The 22,753-nt window shown below is 45.0% G+C and overlaps 1 protein-coding gene across 6 annotated transcripts in view; it reads left to right on the top strand.

The window, feature by feature from the left end:
- The first annotated feature begins 501 nt into the window (after nt 1–501).
- The window catches only part of LOC147611613 (uncharacterized), a 36,381-nt gene continuing 14,129 nt past the window's right edge, over nt 502–22,753 (top strand). For all 6 annotated transcript variants that reach the window (XM_086784993.1, XM_086784992.1, XM_086784994.1 and 3 more), the window contains exon 1: nt 502–684. In XM_086784993.1, the coding sequence (XP_086641119.1) occupies nt 556–684 (129 nt within the window). In that variant the 5' untranslated portion in view covers nt 502–555. The remainder of the gene's footprint in view (nt 685–22,753) is intronic.

Consider the following 22,753-nt stretch of genomic DNA (forward strand, 5'->3'; position numbering starts at 1 on the left):
ACACACACAGGTATATATATATACATATTAGTAGCGCGACTACTATTACTAGTGCTTAGAAGACTGCTTTTGCATAATTGTATTCTTCATTTCCATTCCCTTGGTTTCGTCTTTGTCCCTTGGAGTCCAGAGGAAGAGGAGGGCCGAAGGCGGGGAAGCGCTTTTGTTTTGCACGCACCTTTCCTTTTGGTTTAGGCAAACAAATCCAACTTTCTCTCTTTATTTTCGAAAGAAAGGCTTGGGTCTTCGAATAGTTAACGTCTAATAAATAAATAAATAAAAATATGTATATATATATACATAATATTATATAATATACATACATACATACATATATATATATATATAAGAAAGAGAGAGAAAGAAAGGCTTGGGTCTTCGAATAGTTAACGTCTAATAAATAAATAAATAAAAATATGTATATATATACACATAATATTATATAATATACATACATACATACATATATATATATATATATATAAGAAAGAGAGAAAGAGAGAGAGATTGAAGAGGCTTTGTTGGTTTAACAAAGGTTATTTAACTAACCAAATAATGGGAAGTCTCCGAGATTTTGCGAGAAGGTGCACCCTCCGGCACTCCTATGCTGGCTTCACCTCTCCCACCACCAACACGACGACAAAGCCTGCCCTTACGAAGCTGTCACTTCTCTCCCCCGACATGGTATGCATTCTTCAACATCAATTTAATGTATTGAGTCATGAATTGTTTCATAAAAATCAGTTTATGAATCATATCATAAACCCGAAACAAAAGCTTCAATCATTCCATTTTGCATAGCTTGAATGCATTCATTATATGTAAACTATAACTTTGAAGCTGCCCATTGTACATGTTCGTACTGCCCGGATTTCAAATCAAATGCAACTATCACAGATCAAAATTGTTATGTAAATAATTACTTGTAAACAGGCAATATAAGGGCTATTATTCTTTGTAGCAAGCTAGAATGATGTCAATCGTGTCAGTTTACATTGAAAATGACCTCATTTGATTGCCTCAGCTTTTGTTGTAGCCTTTCTCATGGTTTTGAGGCAATAGAAGCCAAGGATATGCATCATAACGGTGTCATCCTAAGGTGAACATGGCTTCATACACAAAATACGGCACTTGTGGGTAGGGATGGTGTGTGTTGGGATGCTAGCATTGAGGGTGTGTAGGAATAGGCGAGGACGTAAGAGGGCATCAACAACTAGTAGACATGACCTATTGATAGGAGAGGACTTGAAAAGTGTCACATGGCATGTCACTTGGGTGTAACATGTTATCTTTGATTACTTAATGGCGTTGTTCCATTTAAGAACTTGGATGGTCATAAATAGAACTCTGGTAACCTCCACATCACATTCATCAAATATTTTTGGAGTCAAGGCTTCTCAACGCACCATAGCACAGGCATGTGGAGAGCAAGGACGAGATCTGGCAACCAGCATTTGCATCAAAATAGGAGGGGTCTTTTGCAACTTGGGCCGAGATGAAGATGGATTGAATACCTTTGTACTTTGAACATTAAAGTGTGCTTTGACATAATCAAGGATTAGTGGTACAAGTATTAGTGGATGCCATCTACCATTGCATGCAAGGAAAAGAAAGAAGACAACCATGCCACATTAGGCTTTTAAACCAAGGGCATCAACAACTAGTAGACATGGCCTATTGATGGGCGAGAACTTGAAAAGTGTCACATGGCATGTCATTGGAAATAACATGTTATCTTTGATTACTTAATGGCCTTGTTCCGTTTAAGAATTTGGATGGTCATATATGGAACTCTGGTAGTCTCCACTTCGTTAGGTACCAAAGTCACAAGGCCTTCTTTCCATGAATCAGGCATACATATTGTATCCCATGCAACATTAATCATGTTCAAGATCGGAGGTTTAAGCTCATCCCAAAAGGCAAAAAGGAATTAAATCGTCAGACCATCCCAACTAGGTGACTTCCAACTTCCCATACCATATAACGCATGTGTCAGCTCTACCTCAGTGAAGGGGAGATTATGCCTCAAAGCAAATTCATTGTCAACAATGGAATGCACACAATTTAAGAAAATTTTTCGAGTATCAGGAACATTTGAATCCACATGAGATGAACTCTGAAATATGTGCTGATAATGATTGACACATTCAGTTGCAAGTTCCATTTTTGTGGATGTCCATGTGCCATATTTTGTGCCTATGTTGATCAACATGCAAGCTTTTGAAGAATTATTTGGATGAGCAACCTTTATCTTGGAGTTGCTTACATCTCGATCGGATTTGCCATTTTTGTATCTTTCTTTGTTGATTCACAGAGACACACGCTTTGGCTTCACATAACACATTTAGTTGATCTTGTGTAAGAGTTTGAAGATGGCTGAGCATCGTGAGTGATTGGATTTGTCGCTTATCCATTTCAACTCTTTGCTTGGCATCAGTTACATAGTACTTGCCATAGTCAACAATGACTATCTGCATTTGTTGAACACAACGAAACCAAGTAGTGTCAACATCATCTAATAACTGAGCAGAGATCGAAAAAATGGATCATGTACTAAATCTTTGAAGGCATCATGCGAAAGATAGCTGTTATTTATATGTAACGTTTTTGATGTTGTAGAGGAGGTTCCCATAAGGGCATATGAAAATATAAAGCCAACCATAGTGGTGAATGATCAAAGAGTGTTGAGGCATGATGAACCCAAAGCTTGCATGAAGAGGAGTCATATTATCGAGTATGTAACATATAACATCTATGCAATCCAGCCCAATATTGAGTGAGAACATTATGGCAATAAGTGAATCGTGGAATTCCAGCCATAGTAAAAAGCCAAAGATCAGAGGCGTTTGTTTGCAGAATGAAATTGTCCCAAGCGTGACACTCAACATGTAACATATGAGAAAAGCCAGATGTATTATCCTTCCTTTGTGGAGAGTTAAAATCTCCACAAACAAAAGCATTTGTCAACCAGGGATAGGAATTGAAGAAATTCCAAATCCTTTGCCGCTCACGGGAAGATTGAGATGCATACACTCCTGCAAACTAAAAAAATTTACCCTGCAAAATACATTGCATAATCATACATCGGCCCAATGAATCATTATATTCTAGTGTTGGCTCCAGTTCATGTCGCAAAAGAAAAGCAATACCCGAGAATTGTTTGCTTCCGGCATAGAAAATGTCATATCCAGCAAAATGGCCAAACTGGCCACCATACTCATGCTAATTGTGTTCTTGCAAATAAACTATATCTGGTCTCGTGGTATGTACATAATCCCATAAACATCTCCATTCATGAGGATTGCAGATACCCTGTTCATCATAGGTAGCACACTTTATTGGAAGCATCTTATGTACATGATAGAGAAATGAGGGGATTTAACTCATCCATATGTGCAGATCCCCCACTGGATCCGGCAATACATTCCAAATAACATCATGCTTATCAAAGAGCTGAGTGCCTCCAGTGCAAACTTGAACCCAATTACGTGAAACTGCATTAGCAGTGGGATTCACATTGAGAACATTAATCCACATTGTGAGCTACATTCTCGAGTCTGGGTCCAATTACGGGGTTTGTGCAAAGCCGCCTTGAAAGTCTTTTTCAGGGTAATAAAACCATCTTGATCCACTATCCTTTTCCCTTTAGACTTGGCATATGGCACAACCTTACTGGTGGAAGCTTGCTGATTAACTACAGGCAATGAGCCTTTCAATTTTTCTTGCTGCTTAGCCAAATAGAAAAGGGCGACACAAGAATGGCATTTGCAGGAGAATGAGAAGGTGAAACTGATGCCATCGGGGACTAGGCCACAATTAGTGGTTTATGAATTACAATAAGGACATTTATTGGAGATATGCCCAAATTGTTTACATTTAAAGCATGCACCAGCAAAAGTGCCCCAAATAAGCTCATAGTTCCGACGACCAATTCCAAGTTGTCTATCATCAATACATTTTATTCCAATAGAGACGGAGGGAACAACAGGCCTAGTTGTATCCCAGAGGATCATAAAACAATTTTCATCTTCAGCAGGTTGAGGAGGACAAATATCTTTATCCAATAAGCAGCCAACATAGGCAAAGGTTCACGGAAATGTTCTGGAAAATGCTTCACTATGATCCACACCAGGCATTTATGCTTAATGACATTTTCATAGTCCTTATTCGCTGACCACGGCAATACATGAACCAACTGAGGCGAACTGTTAGAATTGTGCATCTCAGTGTTGCCTATTTATTGGACATTTTATCTATTTTCACATGGATTATTTGTCTTGGGCCAATCGTCGAGCTTCATCATGTAGTTGGCCAGCTTGTGTCCTCACTATATAAGGGACTCTCATATTCACTTGTATTTAATCCATTCCCTTGCACAAGTTCAACATTCTCTTGTTGGCTATTGCCATTGTAAAGCTTCAAGCTATTATAAAAGGTGATCTTGTCCACAAGCTCTCTCTACTCTCTCTCTAGTTTTGTTTATGCTTTTGCCTGTGCATTCTCCAACATGGTATCATTTGCTTAGGTTCAGGCTGCTACATCCTTCTGCAAACTGCTCGCCGTCTTCTATTCTGCAGAGCGTTTTGCTTCCATAGCTTCTCCGGCTACAGATCAGCATATACAGTGGCTGTGTTTCACTGACTTGCTGCGTTTTCTGGTCCAGCCAGCCCTCTTGCTGCTGTCGGCCAGCCCTACAGGCTGCGTTTTGCTCTTCAGATGCAGGTTGTGGAGTTATTGGCTGTGTTTTCTGTTTCAGCATCAATTGTGGTGAGTTTCTTGCATGTGGTGTTGCCAGACAAGTGGCTGTACATCTTCTTCTTTCTCCACGAGTCCCTACCCTTCTGGTAGGAGGTTCCCAGTGGTTTCTAGGACTGTTTCGCTGCTGTCCAGCCTCTGTCTCTCTCAGATTTGAGAGGGGGCTGATTGGTTCTGGAGCCTCACTACGTTGGAAAGCACGTGAGAGGAGTCTTTGAGAACTGGGATTGGTGTTTCTTGTTTCTGTGGATATGGCTCCCCCCTGTACGAACAAGGATGACAAGTTGAAAGGACCCAACTATGCCCATTGGAAGCTTCAAATACGGATCTAGTTCATCCACAAGGGTTTGTGGGATATTGTTCAGGGCACTGAGAGGAAGCCCGAGCGTCCTCCTCAAAACTCTAGGAGGTGGATTGAGGATCAAGAGGATGAATTCGTTGCTGAATTACAAGACTAGGAGAATTGGGATTCGAAGGTGCATTCAGTGCTTGTGCGGACCATCACAGAGGAGGTCTTACTGGTCGTGCAAACTCTCACCAGTGCTGATGAGGTATGGTCTAAATTGGAGGATCTCTTAGCTCGAGATTCGTCGATGAGGACAGTTATCTTGCAAGGGCAACTCTACGGTTTGTTATTCCTTGCAGGCAGTTCCATGCAGTCGTTCCTCATGAAGGCCAAGGTTATCCATGACCAGTTATTGGCAATGGGTGTTGCTTTGTCCTCTGCTCAGCTGGTTGCACTTATCCTCACCAAGTTTCCTCGGACTATGATGTGATTTCTTGATCTTTGCGGTGCTAGGTCACATCCACTCAGTTGGATTTTGATAATCTTAGCTCCCTACTATTGGAGGAAGAGTCCGTCCACATCTCACAAGGTAAGTTGAAGGTGTCAATCAACAGTTCTGAGCAGGCACTTTTCTCTGTTCAGAAGAAAGGTTGGAGTCATTGCTTCTCTTGTGGGAAAAGAGGACATCTGTCCAAGGATTATTTGTCCAAGAAGAAGGACAAGACCAAGGGCAAGGTTTCATCTCAGAGAAAGGGCAAAGACATGACACACGACAGTGATACAGATTCTAGTACCACTTCTAGGGTTCCTTGGGCGCTTCTGGCTCATGAGGACCTAGATGGTGTACTTCTCTAGTATGCATGTAGTTCTCCCCGTGCGCTTCCAGCTAGAGGGCAAGAGAGGGGGCTGATTACAGCTCCACTTACTGGTGCATGGGGACCGTGATTCGGAGTTTCAAGCATTAGACATTTGGTAGAACATGGTTATCTTTTAGCAGAGATTATGGACTGGATCTGCCCAGAGTTCATTGTTCGAGGCCTTTGGGACGTAATGTGTTTCCATCCACTCTTGGGGATTATGGGCACGGTCTGTCCAATAGCTCATCTATTCTTGGAGTTCACTGCACACTTGTGTGGGAATTCGTAGCCAAGCAAAGTTCCTTGTTGTTCACGGTGGCATTTCGTTTCGAGGAAACAGGTTGGCGAGTGCTCTCTCTCAAGTGATTCCAGTATTCGCGGTGCTGGAGGGTCGACGGTTGCATCTTCATCAGCTTATCTTCTTTAGACTCTTGCACACTTTGAGCTACAGAGGGGGTGTTAGAATTGTGCATCTTAGTGTTATGGGACTTTGCTTATTTATTGGGCATTTAATCTATTTTCACATGGATTATTTGTCTTGGGCTTGTTGGTCAGCTTCATCATGCAGTCGGCCAGCTTCTGTCCTCACTATATAAGGGCCTCTCATATTCGCTTGTATTTAATCCATTCCCTTGCACAAGTTTAACATTCTCTTGCTGGCTATTGCCATTGTAAAGCTTCAAGCTATTATAAAAGGTGATCTTGTCCACAAGCTCTCTCTACTCTCTCTCTAGTTTTGTTTATGCTTTCGCATGTGCATTCTCCAACACCAACATGAGAGGCGACTTTTCCAGCAAGCTACTTGATGTTTAGGTTCTTTAAAAAGAACCTCATAAAATCCTCTGGCAGCCAAATACTAGTTCTGGTTTTCTCCATTGTGCCACCTTAGTCGCAAGAGGCATCTTGCCTCGGAAGACGACCACTGTAGCATTTTCTGAGAATTTCTTCAGTGGTGAGACCAACGAAGAGAGAGGAATATCAAACCGGAAATCAGGATCCGGTAATTGCCATTCTTTTTTACTGTCCACAAAATCATCAATCAACATATCATGAACAAAGCGTTCATTAGGAGATAGTTAGAGATTTGCCAAGCTCAGTACAAAGAACCTTGTTCCTGTGCTCATCATTGTTGTGAGCATGATGATAAACCTTAATATTCACATTCTGATCTGAAGAAGAAGCCACGCTGAACCACGCACTGAAGGGATACAAACTGTTCACTCTACACACACACACGCGCGCGCGCGCGCGTGTGCACCATTTGGTCCCTTCACCAGCTTTGTTCAGTGTTTTGGGGTAAGCCCACACCGAGAACAGAACCAAGGTGAGAACGGGGATTTTCCATAGAAGGAAGCTGAAGCATTCACTGACATGGATAAGCTTGAGAGATGTGTCCTAAAACATGTGTGTCATGGGATTTTAATCATTCATATGACTTATAAGGTTTATGAGTCAAATGTGTTCAAACTTGATTAAAAAGTTTGGCCGGACATTGGGTGAGGACTATGGACTAAGTTTTTGGCATATCTTTGCTCAAGGATTTATACATATATGATGGTTTGACGCATCTATATGGTTGTCATTGGCCGAGTGATTCTTGGGCTTTATATACAGCTCTTTGGCTCCTTATGCTTGGATGGAGTATGTTTTTGGCTCCCTTTATTTGGGATGCAGTGGACTTATGGAACTCATTGATATCTCATAGATAGAGGAGTTTTCTATGGATTTCTATTAGGGGCCGAAATGCCTGTAAAACTATTGGTGGCTGAAATGCCTGTAAAACTATATGCAGTAGAAATGTTTATGGAGCACCAGGATATTTATGCCTGTGACTCATTCTGATCTTATGTTCTACACTAGAGCTCACCTCTCCTTCTAGGTCTGTGATCAGAATACCACCACGGAGTGCACATGGTAGAGTGAACTTGAGCCCACCTCTCCTCCAGGGTGTGTGGTCAAAGTACCAACACGGAGTGTATGTGGTAGAGTGAACGTAAGCCCACCTCTCCTCCAAAGTGTATGCTCTGAGTACCGACACAAAGTGCTTGTGGTAGAGTGGACATGACGCCTTGTTGGAAGGGGACTTATGTCTACGCCAAGGGTTGTATGGACTAATATCTTGTTGGCAGGGGACTATGTCTACACCATCTGTGGATGTTATCTTGGACTCACTCATGGAAGGATAGTAGCTCTGGTGAGTGAAATCTCGTGGAAGGTAAAACCTTGGCGACAAGCATTCATGGAAGGGTGGTAGCCGTGGTGAGTGAGGTCTCGTGGAAGGGGAAACCCTAGTGAGCATGTTAGGCTTCATGGAAGGGTAGCTGCCTCGGTGAACCATTTGTACTCTTGTGCAAGGCAGAGGAACCTGGGAAGAGATGGACATGTGAAGCATATTAGGCTTGGGCATGCGTATGGATCATAGGGGTGGTGCCCTTATGCAATCCAATGGCATGGCAAGATGTTTTGTGGCTATGTATTCTACTTGCTTTCTTTTTTTTGCGGGTACTTAAAGCTACTTATGGATTTATGGAGTAGCCAAATGCTGTATAAAAGCATCCTGTGAAAAGATCGGCATCACAAGATGTAAAGACTCTGTAGAAAAGATGGGGTCCATCTGCTCAAACTCCATAACACGAGTTGCCCAATGCTGTACATAAGTACACGCCACTGAGGTGGGCATCGCAAGATGAAAGGACTCCACATCCCCCTCTGAAAAAAAAAATATCGTCGGGTTGATATAAGTCCAACCTAATTCTGATCCAAATCCAAAAAACTTTGGAAGTACCACTGTGCTCGAGGCACGGTTAGCAACCACAGATCCAAAGCATCCCACCGGGTCCAAAAAACCATCCTCCAAAACAACAAGCCTGCAGAATTGGCAGGGGGAGGGGCATCAGAAGCATAGATGCAGAGATAGACTCCTTACAATGAGTAAGGGAAGCAGGAATATAAACTGCAGTGGTAACAAAGTCCTCAAAAGCCTCACAGATAGCAGAAGACTGTTCGAGAAGTAGAAAGAATCAGCAATAGATAAAAGATCCATGTGAAAGGATCACACCGCAAAAGGGCAAAACACCCTCCTTGTTCTGCAAATACTGCAAAGAACACAAGCTCGGACAAAATAAACTGTGCTCAGGATCTCTGAAAAGATCACTGCTCTCCTCCAAATAACTGTAAGCTCCTGTCACGCAGAAGAAAGTCTCCACAGAAACAAAAACAGCTCTTGAAACTGATCCTCAAGTGAAGTAGAAAACTCCTGTGGGAAGCAAAAACGCAGCCAAAACACTGCTATCCAGCAAAAATAGCACTCCACCACCAAAAGAAGGCAAGGAACATGTAGAAACCGGGAAACCGTGTAGGCGAGGAACAAAACATAGGTATAGATATGTCAGAATACGCAGCGGAGATGATGACCAGATCTGGGAACACGAGCAAAACGCAATGCAGAAAATAACAGCACAAGAGAGAGAGAGAGATAGAGGCGTGTAACTCTGCTCTATATACACAAGAAGAATCCCGGAATGATACAATACTGGCAAGGGGCTGTGGGGCCATCTTATATGGCCCCAAGCATGCACTCGGCCTGCTCATGGGCAGCCGACAGGACTTGTAGAACTCCATGACCAGCAACAACACCAGTCGGCCAGTTGAGCACTGCCGGCCAGCAGCTGTGAGGTCCACGACTTGTCATACACAGTCGGCCACCTCCAGCAAGTAGACTAATGCATACAGCTGCAGTCGGCTACAGACAAGGACATCCTGCCACCTCAGGGGTGCCTCCCAAGCCATAGAAAAAATGGGAAAAATGTGGGGAAAAATACGGAGAGTGATGAGAAAACACCTAATAAGGGCGGGCACACCCACAACAGAGGCCCTGGTGTATATGTATAGACAGGAGATGACACCCCCTCTCAGCTCCTGGCTATGAAACCAACCACAGGGAGCTGGGGTGCCACCTGAGCAAATCCTGAGACAGCGACTTCGTGAAGAGGTCCAGTGTACTGTCCTCCGTCGAACAGAACTCTAGCAAGATGTCAGCAACAACGATCTGTTCACGAACAAAGTGCCTCTGGATGACCATGGGTTCCTCCAGTGGAAGCCCCAATCCTGCAATGCAACCTCTGCAGCCGCACCACCTCACAAGCAGCCCGGTACTCTGCCTCTATCGTAGACAAGGCAAAATACGACTGCCTCTTACTGCTCCATAAAACTGCTCCTGGGACTGAAGTATATCTCCTCGTGTCCGGATCTGCTCCCCAAACTGAGTCACTCCAACCGTGGAGTCAGACTCCATCCATCAATCCCCCTCCTGTGTAAAAAGAGTCCATGATCCTTTGCATGCCGCAGAAACCACAAGATACGCAATCCTGCCTCCCAAAGAGTCATCTGCAACCATGAGCTCAATTGCCTCATCAGGAAGCTCCCGTCCAATCTGGTGTCCATCAACCAGATCAATGAAGCATTCTGCTTCTGAGTCAAAGAGGCATTACATTGCTCACAAGGATCAACACTTGTTACGGTGCAAAACCTAGTCTTGGAAACCTGCTGAAGACCACGCAAGGCCTTCTGAAACTTGTCAACCACCCCCTCTGAATCCGGAACCACAAAGCCTGGAGAGTGCACCTCCTTCTGCAAGTAATCAACTGCCACCTGCGTGGCTTTCCGAAAGGTCCCCGTGGAAAGAACATCCTCATCTACAGGAGTTTCTTTGTCTCGAATACTACGAGACATCAGAGCATAAGTTACCTGTTCAGTTTCCTTTGACTGACGAACACAAGAACCACCAACATCAGTACTGGAAAGTTCTTGCCAACTGCTGCCATCAACTGGCAAGCTATCCACCATCTGGTCCCAGAAAGCCTGCACCTGTAGCGTATCCACACTTAAGTGGCCATTACCAGACTGCCACTCATCACAAACCTGAGGAACTGGGAGAGAGAGTGCTGAAAGCTTGTAAACTCCATTCTCCACTCTGCCTTCCCAAACCACCTGGCCTGTTGCTTTATGTCGAAGAGCAACAAAATGCTCATCAAACTCCACCCATACGCTAGTCTTGCAAACCTGATGCACTGACAACAGATGAAAACCAAGTGACGGAACATACAACACTTGGGAGGAATGCTTCCCCCCTTTGCCATTGGGAACTATCTCCAACCTGCCCGCACTGTGAACTGGGATAGTGGATGTATCCCTGAAGGGAGAGAGTTAGGGTTTCATGTGGGAGACATACACACAGAGAAGAAGGGAGAGAGAGAGAGAGAGAGAGATGTGTGGGGATAAGTGAACTCACAATGTATGAGTGTGTGACTCCCCTATCACACATGTATATTTGCACTAGTACACATAGTGCACTTAGTACATTAAAAGTACTAAGTGTACTATGTACTATAAAACTTATGGGCTAGCCCACACTATAAGGGTGGGCATAATGCCTTTACCCCAACAACCTCCCACTTAAAGGCAAAGTGCCCTTAAATGAAGGAAAAGAAAAATCAGCATGTACATGATAATATACAAGGCCATATGAAGGCTGAAACTGGCCTCATCCAATGCCCATCAAGTGTCTGCAATGAGCAAATCGCTCTTCAGCAGAAGCAACACACCAATCCTCACCTGCAGGCTCTGATACCAGTCGAAGGGAGAGAGTTAGGGTTTCATGTGGGAGACATACACACAGAGAAGAAGGGAGAGAGAGAGAGAGAGATGTGTGGGGATAAGTCAACTCACAATGTATGAGTATGTGACTCCCCTATCACACATGTATATTTGCACTAGTACACATAGTGCACTTAGTACATTAAAAGTACTAAGTGTACTATGTACTATAAAACTTATGGGCTAGTACACACTATAAGGGTGGGCATAATGCCTTTACCCCAACAATCCCCAGTAAGAATGTGACCAGAATACTTGCAGAGATCTTGTAAATCTGAACGGGAAGGAGTCATGTGCCTGGAAGCACCACTGTCTAGAATCCACTCCTGAGTATCCGTTGCAACCTCCTCCTGCCTGAAGAAAATGAAACATTGTTGTCCATCACCTCTAGGTGCACAAAAGCTGGAGTCCTCATGAGTGCTATTGAGGAATCTTCACCCTTCTCGGTCTTCCGCTTGGGACACTGCCTCCAATAGTGGCCTTTCTCGCCACAATCATTACAGGTCCTCTCTGCCTTTAGTTTCTCGCGATCAGTAACGGACTTCTTCTCAGAAGACTTCTCCGATGAAGCCTTCCCTTTGCTTGTGTTACGGCCTTTCGACCGCCGGCCAGTTAAGGCCTCCGAACCTCCACCCTGAGGAGTGTTCGTGAATCGTTCCACCTGGTCCAAGACCATGGTCACAAGCTCCTCCCATGTGATGGTGCTGAGCCTGCCACTGGTAATCAAAGACGAGTGAAATGCTGAGTACTGAGAGGGCAAATGCGACCACAACGTTATGGCCATGTCCTCTGACAATATCTCCTTCCCAGCCTGAAGAACTTCCTGCTGAAGAGCCTGCAGCTTGTTAATATGCTCCCGCATCGTCGACGACTTTGCAGGGCTCATAACCCGCATTTGTACTTCCAAGGAAATCCTCTTCATGGGCGATACCCTGTTGTAAAGAGAGGCCAAATGCTTCCATATACCTCTGGCCAGCGTCATATGCTTTACATGATTGATTACCTGCGCTGTGCAGTTGAGGAAGATAAACAAACGGACCCTGGCGTTGACACGATCCCACATCTGTGCCTGTGCCTCCCGGCCCCTTTGGATCGACGGTAACTCCTCTTCCTCTACTTCCGGCCGTGGAACCCCAACAACGACGAAATCAACGAGGTCGTAAGACTCCAGAACAGATTCCATCATAACCTTCCACATGCCATAGTTGTTCCCGTCCAATTGACGGTCCACCGGGAACGTGGGGAGTGTCGGGATCTTCACATGCCTCTCGGCCATCTCTAACAGATCTGCCATTGCGGGGATATACTCTGAAAAGAGGGTGGGTGGGTGGGAACCAAGAAGAACTTACACTTGCAGTGGCTGTCCAGCAAATCAGCCCACCGTCCTCTTGCTTCTCCTCTTCCCAAACAATCCCATACAGTCCACCAATCAGCAACACAACAGTCCCCCTCTTGCTCACACAAATCCCAAGAACTATCACGAGCTTAGGGCTCTGATACCATGTCAGAATACGCAGCGGAGATGATGACCAGATCTGGGAACACAAGAGCAAAACGCAATGCAGAAAATAACAGCACAAGAGAGAGAGAGATAGAGGCGTGTAACTCTGCTCTATATACACAAGAAGAATCCCGGAATGATACAATACTGGCAAGGGGCTGTGGGGCATTTTATATGGCCCCAAGCATGCAGTTGGCCTGCTCATGGGCAACCGACAGGACTTGTAGAACTCCACGACCAGCAACAGCACCAGTCGGCTAGCTGAGCACCGTCGGCCAGCAGCTGTGAGGTCCAGACTTGTCATACACAGTCGGCCACCTCCAGCAAGTAGACTAATGCATACAGCTGCAGTCAGCTACAGACACGGACATCCTGCCACCTCAGGGCTGCCTCCCAAGCCACAAAAAAAATGGGAAAAATGTGGGGAAAAATATGGACCTAATAAGGGCGGGCACACCCACAACAGAGGCCCTGGTGTATATGTATAGACATGAGATGATTTCTAACAAGATACTCCAAAATCAGCAAAACGTTGACTGAAAGCTGAAATTCAGAATCCTCCTCAAGTACCAAACTGCCTGCAAAGCCACAATCCAAACAAGAAAACCCCTCTGCAAGTGATTTCTGTCCACTGGAGAAGAAAACACAGCCAAACAAGGGCTACAAACCTGAAAATTCAGGTCAACCAGTGTCCACACCTCCTATGAGGAAAAACGTTGAAGAGAAGGTCCCTTTGGGTCCAATAGATGAAGCCCAGGTGAAGGTAGAGCTACCAGCAAGATCGGTTCAGAAAAATGTACAACCATGGCTGCAAATCTGAAAACGCAGAGGTATAAGGGGCTGAATATGGAAACACTGAAGCCTCAGATCAAGAACTGCTGCAGAGAACAATCAGGGGGTGGGAGGGATGGCACAAGATAACCAGAAAGGATAGGCAAAAGGGAACCCAGAGAGCTCCAAGATCAGGGCTGGGAAAGCAAGCCCAAACAGGCCAAAAAACGCAGCCCGTTTGGGACAGCTATGTTGCTGTCCAGTCCTGAAAAAAACCGCCTGAGAACCCCTGGAAGGTGCCACCAAGAAGGACAGGTATGCTGTCCAGAAAAAACACCCTTGTTAGGCTGCCAAGAAGCTGCAAACTGATGCCCTGAAGAGAGGAAACTACAGCCCACTGAATGGGTATCAATCAGCCCTTGAAGAAACGCAACCTTCGACACATGAACACAAAAACGCAGATCTGTCCATGGGCAGAAAAACGCAGATATGAAGAGGTAGAGGAGGGAGCATCCAACGCTGAAAATCACTGGCGCTCTGATACTATGTTAGAATGTGCAACGGAAGAAGGGAAAGTGGAAACACGAGAGAGAGAGAGAGAGAGAGAGAGAGAGAGAGAGAGATGGAGAGGAAACATAGGTGAGAACTTGCTCTCAATATCATCACCAAAAGGAATACATGTTCCGAGCAAGAGGGGAGAACCTCGTAAGTGAGGGACTGCAGCTAGACAAGCTAGGCAAGCAAATGAATATGTGAGGGAGGCATGCCGGCTATATATACTACTACATGTAGGCGGCCGACTGGAGCAAAAGACCTCCACGACTGGGAAAAATACCCAGGACTAAATGGGGAATAAATATGGGTAAAATATGAGTGAGGGGTGACCAACCCCTCTGACTAACATGGTTAGTCCTAGAGGCTAAAATAGGACACCAAATAGGAAGCCAGCAGGTAGGGGATGATGTCTAACATTATGCCTGTGTCTGGTTATTATCAGAGTCGTTGACTCGGGATATGAATAAAGTCTCTTTCTTGATACGGTTGGCTCTTGTGCTCATATTTGACTTTGGATCGTGGATCTGGATTTATGGCTTTTGTAACTTGGTTGAACACAATGCTAATCGATACACTTAAATACACTAAGATTTGTTGGACACTTGCTCAAATACAAGAAGTAAATTGCTGAATTGACAAGAGACACACAATGAGCCGGAACGGCCGACCCCTCCCTCAAATAAAGTATATTGATCTTGGGAGAATCAAGTACATAGTGTCATGGGCATTTCTGACCAGATTTCCATACCAATGCATATGAATACAGTATTGCAAACAAGTGGTTGTCGATGTAGACTTGCAACCCACACTACCCTCTTAAGTGCCCATATTCCCTACCATCTGCTCTCTATTATTCCACCAACACATGGTAGCAACAATTTGCAAGAGAACACATAGAACAAGAGAACACTACATAGGGTATGTGATCTTGTAATCCGGTTCCTCTCTCGTGCTACTTGCTCCCATATTTAAGCATACAAGCTTACCAATAGCAAGTAGAGTCGATGACAGCGGAAGTCTTTCTCACCGATTGGCCGACCATTTGGTCCATCTCCAGATTTGTGTCTTGTTCACTTGAGGCCAGGCCGGTGTCTCATGTGAAGGGGCTAGTATTTTTGCTTAACATGGACGGGAGCTAGACTGGTGCCACCCGTGTGTTAGCAGGATGGTGTCGTATGGACGGGAGCTAGACTGGTGCCACCCGTGTATGACCTGGACTGTGTTCTATCCATGGGATTGTCACGCCATGGAAGAGCCAGTATTTGTGCCGTGTCTTGCCTATGGGACTGTCACTCCATAGGGAGGCTCGTGCCTGGATCTGTCTTACCTATGGGACTGTCACTCCATAGGAAGACTGGGATTTATGTTTTCTGTCATGCCATTTTTGTGCCCGACAGATGTTTTGTACTTGTTCCATGAACGGGAGATATGTCCATGATACTATTTGCACATGCATTCATGTTTTGCATGTTTGAAACTGTTTTCGCATGACTTCTATTCTTGTGTTTGCTTGCTTGACGTGCCACTTACTGAGCGGGGACGCCTACCAGTGAGTCGTGAAGTTTGCTCTTTCTTCTGACGAGTTTTGTTGCGTGTGAACAGGTGGTAAGTGTATTGCACTTGTTGGTTTAATAGCTTTCCTTTCTAACCCTTGATTTTATAAGGTTGTAAGTTCACATTCATTTAAAAGTGGGCACCCATTATGGGCACCCACGTGTGGGCCAAGGTGGGGAGGGAAACCCCACACTTAACCCCTTAAGTGTGTGGGGGTGGGTGCATGGCCACCTACCCACACCACACCTTGAAACTGGCCGCCCCCATGCAAGCTTGGGGAGCCGGCCAACTGTGGTCGTATACTTCCCCTCCAACACCTGCAAAGAGGCGACCACCCTTCTGCTCACCCTCAGACGATTGTGCGCCTCCTCCTCTTTAGGCTGCGCTACCTTCACTCCACAAGCAGACGGCTGCGCATGTTCTCCAGCAGACGGCTGTGCATGTTCTCCAGCAGGCGGCTGCTCCTCCTCCCATGCAGGCGATTGTACCTCCTTTACAGGTGGCTGTGCTCTGTAGCCAGGCGGTTGTCTCCTCTCCATAGCGGTTGCTCCCTCTGTCCAGGAGGCTGCGCCACCTCCATCTCCTTTACAGGCGGCTGTGCTCTGCAGCCAGGCGGCTCCTCCTTCAGATGGCGGCTACACCTTCTCCACAGGCAGCTCCTCCCTTGTAGACGGCTGCCCCGTTCACAATGCAAAGTAGACCTCACATACCTCAGTATGCGTCTCAATGCATCCAAATGCGGCTTCTGAGGAACCTGCATAAACTGACTCACCAACCCAACAGCATAGCTCAAATCTGGCTTGGTGATCGTCATGTACATCAACTGCCTACTGTGTGCCTATACATAGTAAGATCCTCCAAAATCTCTCCTGAATCTGCACTCAACTTGCCATTCTGATCTAATGGCACTGAGATAGGCTTACAGCCTGTCATACCATACGTGGACAACATGTCCAAGCCATACTGTCTCTGCAGTAATCCAATACCATGTGGTGACCTAATCACCTCAATGCCCAAGAAATATCTGAGCTCCCCCAGATCCTTCATCTCAAACTTCTGTCTAAGCAAGATCTTTACATCAAAGGTCTTTGCCTTCTCCACTGTAGCCAGGCGGCTTCTGCATCCTCAGGCGGCTGTGTTCTGCCAACAGGCTGCGCTTCACTTTGCAGGCGATTGCATCTCTTCGCCTTCCTCAGGTGACTACACGTTGGTGGGCTACTCCCTCCACCTTGCAGGCGGCTGCACCACCCCACAGGCGGCTGCAGCCAGGTTTCCCTCGCCACTCTTCAAGTGGCTACACCTTCTACACAGATAGCTCCTCCTTCTCCTCGACAGGCTGCTGCGCCCTGGTGTCCACCTCTAGTAGCTGCACACAGACACCTTGGGATTCTCTGTACCGCTAACACCCGTTCGGTGCCGGGTAGTCCAAGCTTTTGGAGAACCACGGTCCATAGGTGCCGAGATCGGGAGAGCTAGGCGTTAGTACGGAAGCGCCTGTTTGTGTGTGGTCCTGGAACACCAGTGGGGCGCTCTCCGCGGATTCCAGTGAAGGCACAGGACCGTAGAGACTTGACCACTCAAGTGGGTCGCTCTCCTTCGAACGTCTACTTCGAATCTCTTATTTGGTACTGTATTCATCTTAGTTGTACATGGACATCATCTGGTTCATTGAACCCATGGAGCAATGTATTTGTTAAATACTCCCAATAATATATTATATATTGAAGGGGGGGTCGGCCCGTTCCGGCCCCAGTGCTGGTGTCCATCTATCAACATTTCATTTCATTTCATTTTCAGATGTTATTAAGTTGTCCATTCAAATTGTGATATTTAAGTTGTGCTATTACGCGTGTGGGTGTCCAACGGAGTCTATTCCCACTTGACGGAATCGGTTCAGTCTTCGCGATGGAAGTCCTTGGAGTGTTGAGATCTTTGATTTTTCGCCTTTCTTCGCGACAAAAGTCTTCAAGAGGATGAAGGGAACCTTGGGAAAGCTTCCCCTATGGTTCAACTTGAGAAAGGAAGGCTGAAATTAGGGTTTTCAGCAAAAAGACCAGAAATTACAGTAAAAATGAGAGCTGTTTTGCTGAATTTCAGTCATTGGGAGTGAGTAGGAGAGTGATTAGCACTTGGAAACACTCTTGGAAGCTTGGAAAACACCCTAGCAAGTTGGATATGGCTATGGAGAGCTTGGAAATGGAGAGAAATGGTGGAAAAACAGAGTTTTCAGCCTCCAAAAATCTTCATGAAGAGAAAACACGAATTTTCTCTTAATAAGTAAGTGAATTGGGGTCCAATCAGGTGAAGGGACATGGGGATATGCCCATTTATGAGTAGAAGGGGAGGATCAGGTCCTGGACATTGAGTCTTGTCCACCTCGGGACTTCAGTGAGTGTGAACTTGGAAGCGGTCATAATTTATAAGTGACTTTTGGGCGCCCAAACTTTAATGAAGTGGGAACACACTCGCTTATAAATATTGGCTAAGTCCTAAAGGCTATTTGAGCCTAGATTAGATAATACTTACCACCTGTTCACATGCCACACAACCATGTCAGCAGACAGTTTCACACGCACGGTTCACGGGCGGGCGTCCCCTTACCCGGAACTACACATTGGTCAAGCAAGCATGAAAATAGCATGCAATTTCAATTGCATGCAAGCACATAAAGATGCTATGCAATGCAGCATTGGTATGGACAATCCCTGTTCATGAGACTATACCAAAATAGACGTGCTCTAGGCAAGTACACGAGGTACCAGACCCAATAGAACACCAATCCACCAAGCATTTCCGGGCATGTACACGGAGGCACAAGTCCCAACGGAAAGCCAAGTCTACAGTATCACATGAGTGGCATCAATCCCCGGCATAAACAACTGCCATGGACACCAATCCAATGTACATACATGATAAGAAAGCACAGGTGGACCAATTGGGTGGCCAAATGGTTACATCCCCCCCGGCTTCTAAACAGTTGTCCGCAACTGAAAAGCATCCAAATATGTTTGAAGCACATGCGGGCAATCTTTGAAGAACTCTTCATCTACCCATTTAGCATCAATGGGAAGATAGTTCCTAAACTTCACAAGGTAACGCCTCACAACTTTGCCTGCTGCAAGCTTGCGTTCCTTGTGATACACAATCTGCTCTGGCTGCAAGATCTCCTCAAGCTCATCCACTTCTGGTGGATCCTCAATGACCATTTCACTGGGCTCCGGCTCTACATACTTGCGAAGGAGACTCACATGAAAAGCATTGTGTATGTGCCAATGACTAGGTAATGCCAATCTGAAAGCCACTTCATTGATCTTCTCAATCACTCGAAAAGGCCCATAGTACTTGGTTACAAGCTTAGGATATGCACCCTCTTTGCTAGGCCTCTTTGCAAGTCTTGCTTTCTCAAATTTCAGCAATACCCATCTTTCTCTTTAACATCCAATTGCCTTCTATGCTTGTCGGCAGCTGTTTTATGCTTGTCTTGTGACCTGCTGTCCGCACCTGAGCAAAAGCAATATCCAAGTCTCTTGCATACTCATCAGCTCTAAAAATATCTCATCCTTTGTGTGCGAAGGATGGGTGGCAAAACCACCTTACCATAAACAATCTCAAACGGGGCCTTTCCCGTAGATGCATGCCCCGTGTTGTTGTATGCAAATTCCACAAGCGGTAAGTACTTCTTCCAAGAAGACTTCTGATCCGCCACATAACATTTCAAGAGATCCAACATGGCTAAATTTGCAGCCTCACTTTGCCCATCCGTTTGAGGGTGATAAGCTGATGAGAAGTCTAATTTGGTGCCCATATTATCAAATAAGGTCCGCCAAAAGAGACGTGTAGTCCTGGGATCTCTATCCCCCACAATGGACTTTGGCATTCCATGATGTTTGAACACTTGTGCAAGATATATTTTAACCATATGCTCAGCTTTGATGGTCTTTTTGACCGGCAAGAAATGAGCTTGCTTGCTAAACCTGTCCACAATTGTCCAAATTGCATCATTACCTTGTTGGGTACGTGGCAAGTCCATAATGAAATCCATTGTAATACTTTCCCATGGTTGCGTGGGAATAGGCAATGGCTGAAGCAAACCTGGTGCCTTTTGTCTATCAAATTTGACTTCTTGACAGGTGATACATGCACGTACATGTGCCTCTATGTCCTTCCGCATACCTGGCCAAAAGAAATACCGCTCAATCATGTGCATAGTAGGCATTATGCCTCTATGACCAGCATGTGGAGGAGCATGGCACTCATCCAAAACCTTTTGCCTCATGTCAGACACCACACATAGACAATTATCTTTCATGAGATAACCCTCTTTGATCACATAGGAGGCATGTGCATGACCAGCCATCAAATCAGCCCAAATAGTGGACAAGTCCTCATGAGAGGCAACCGAGATAGCTGCTACATACGGCTTTCGTGACAATGCATCGGCCACTACATTTTTCTTTCCCGGGGTGTGCAAGATCTGAAAATGAAACATAAAGAGGAAATTGACCATCCTCATATGCTTCTCTGACAACTTAGTTTGAGTAAAAAAATATCTCAAACTTTGGTGATCTGTCTTCACAGTGAAATTAGCCCCAAGAAGGTAATGTTTCCATATAGTAAGTGCATGAATTACAGCCAAGAGCTCTTTCTCATAAATGCCAAGAGATAGCTCTGCATCATGCAATCTACGACTCTCATAAGCCACGGCATGTCCCTCTTGATTAAGGACAGCTCCTATGCAATTTCCAGATGCATCACATTCCACACAAAAAGGCTTTTGCAAATCCGGAATGATCAACACTGGACCATGAGTAGTTGCATCTTTCAATTTGAGGAATGCATCTCTCTCTACATTAGTCCATTTGAACACGGCCTTCTTCTTTGTCAAATCATGTAAAGGAGAAGCAATCCATGCAAAGTGCCGAATGAACCTGCGGTAGTAAGAGCATAATCCAAGAAAACTACGGATCTCACTGAACTCAATTCGGGCCAATTCTGAATTGCATCAATCTTTGCAGGATCCATCTGCACCCCATCTTTGGACACAATATGCCCAAGATAATGTATCTCTGACAAGAAGAACTCACTCTTCTTTGCATTTATGAAGAGTTTATGCTTATGGAGCTCTTCAAAAACAATAGCCAAATGAGCTTTATGCTCTTCTTCGGTCTTCGAGAGAAGACTAGGATGTCATCAAAGAAGACACGTGTAAATTTCCTGTACCCATGGAATATGTGATCCATCATTCTATTGAATGTAGCCGGGGCTTTTGTAAGACCAAAAGGCATAACAAGATACTCATAAAGCCCAAATGCTGTCCTGAAAGCAGTTTTGTGCACATCTTCAGACATTACACGCACTTGATGATACCCACGCTTGAGATCAATTCGGCTAAAGCATGCCGATCCATCCAACTTGTCAAGGATGTCGTCTATGCGTGGAATCGGAAACCGATTCTTGATGGTAAGCTTATTCAAAGCTCTATAATCCACACACATACGAAAGGTCCATCCTTCTTTTGAACCAAGAGGACTGGTGAACAATATGGGGAAGAGCTTGGCTGAACCAAACCCTTCTCAAGAAGCTCATTCACTTGCTTCATGATCTTCTCTTTTTGGGATGCACTTACACGATAGGCTGGCCTATTAGGTGGTGAGCTACCCGGCACAAGATCAATGCGATGATCTTCCGGTCGTACAGGTGGTAACTCATCAGCAAAACAATCATTGTGCTCTTGCAAAAATTTCAGTCTATCATTACTAAGAGTGTTTACATGTACATTATTTTCCTCAACATGATCTCGTACAGAAAATAGGTATGCAAAAACACTCTTTTTCATTACTTTCTTAATTTGTACATGAGATACAAGGGGAATGATATCACCCTCTTCACCAGCATCAATTACATGTTCTCGGCCTTTATGCATGAAGGTGATCCTATTGGTCTTGTAAGCCTTGCACGGATCAATACGTGTATGCCAAGGCTTTCCAAGCAATACATCACAGCCATTCAAAGGCGCCACAAGAAAATCCTCATGATCCACATAGCCTTGAATGTGTATGCGTAACTTGCTAAAAATAGGCATGACCTGCACTTCTCTACCAAAACAAAGGCAGCCCCTGCTTCAATTTGAGGACCCATGTCCTCCACTTCAATACCCAAAGCAGCTGCCATCTGAGTGGATATGAAATTTTCAGATGCACAATCATCAAACATGAACAAAGCGGGCTGATCTTTGAGCTGTCCCCAAGCTTTACATACAACCCTATCTTTGCTATCATGTGAAGTGTTGCCCTGCACATCCGGAACCATATGCACATTAGGCTTTGATGCATTTGCATTATCACGCTTCTTCTTGTTTGGGCATGCCTTTGCCATATGCTTGGTGCTACCACAAGTAAAGCATTTCCCCTCACTCATATATTGCTTTTTCTGTTTCGGAGTGAGACCATAGTCTCTCAGTTTGAAGGGATGCTTCTTGGTAGAGTTATTTTGAACCTTTGTACCATTTTTATCTTGGTTTTGGTCCTTTTTAGGTGGCTGTCCATCATTTTGCAGGTTTTGGACAGCCCTCTCTTTGCCTTGAAATGAGGGTTTAGCCTTATTGGATCGACTCAATTTGAGTTCCAATTGCTCGGTGGCGGTGGCGGTGGCGGCTGCGATTAATTGGTGTAAGTATGACCAGGATACATTTGTAGTCCCGCTTTGTACACGGGTTGCAATCCCGATTGAAACCTTCTCTTCCTTTCCGCGTCGGTGACATGCATGAATGGAGACACCTCCAAAAGCACTTTCCACAACTTTTGTACATATGCATTTACC

This window comes from Cibotium barometz, chromosome 47 (assembly GCF_041138505.1).
Source record: "Cibotium barometz isolate CiBa-2024 chromosome 47, ASM4113850v1, whole genome shotgun sequence".
Classification (NCBI taxonomy): domain Eukaryota; kingdom Viridiplantae; phylum Streptophyta; class Polypodiopsida; order Cyatheales; family Cibotiaceae; genus Cibotium; species Cibotium barometz.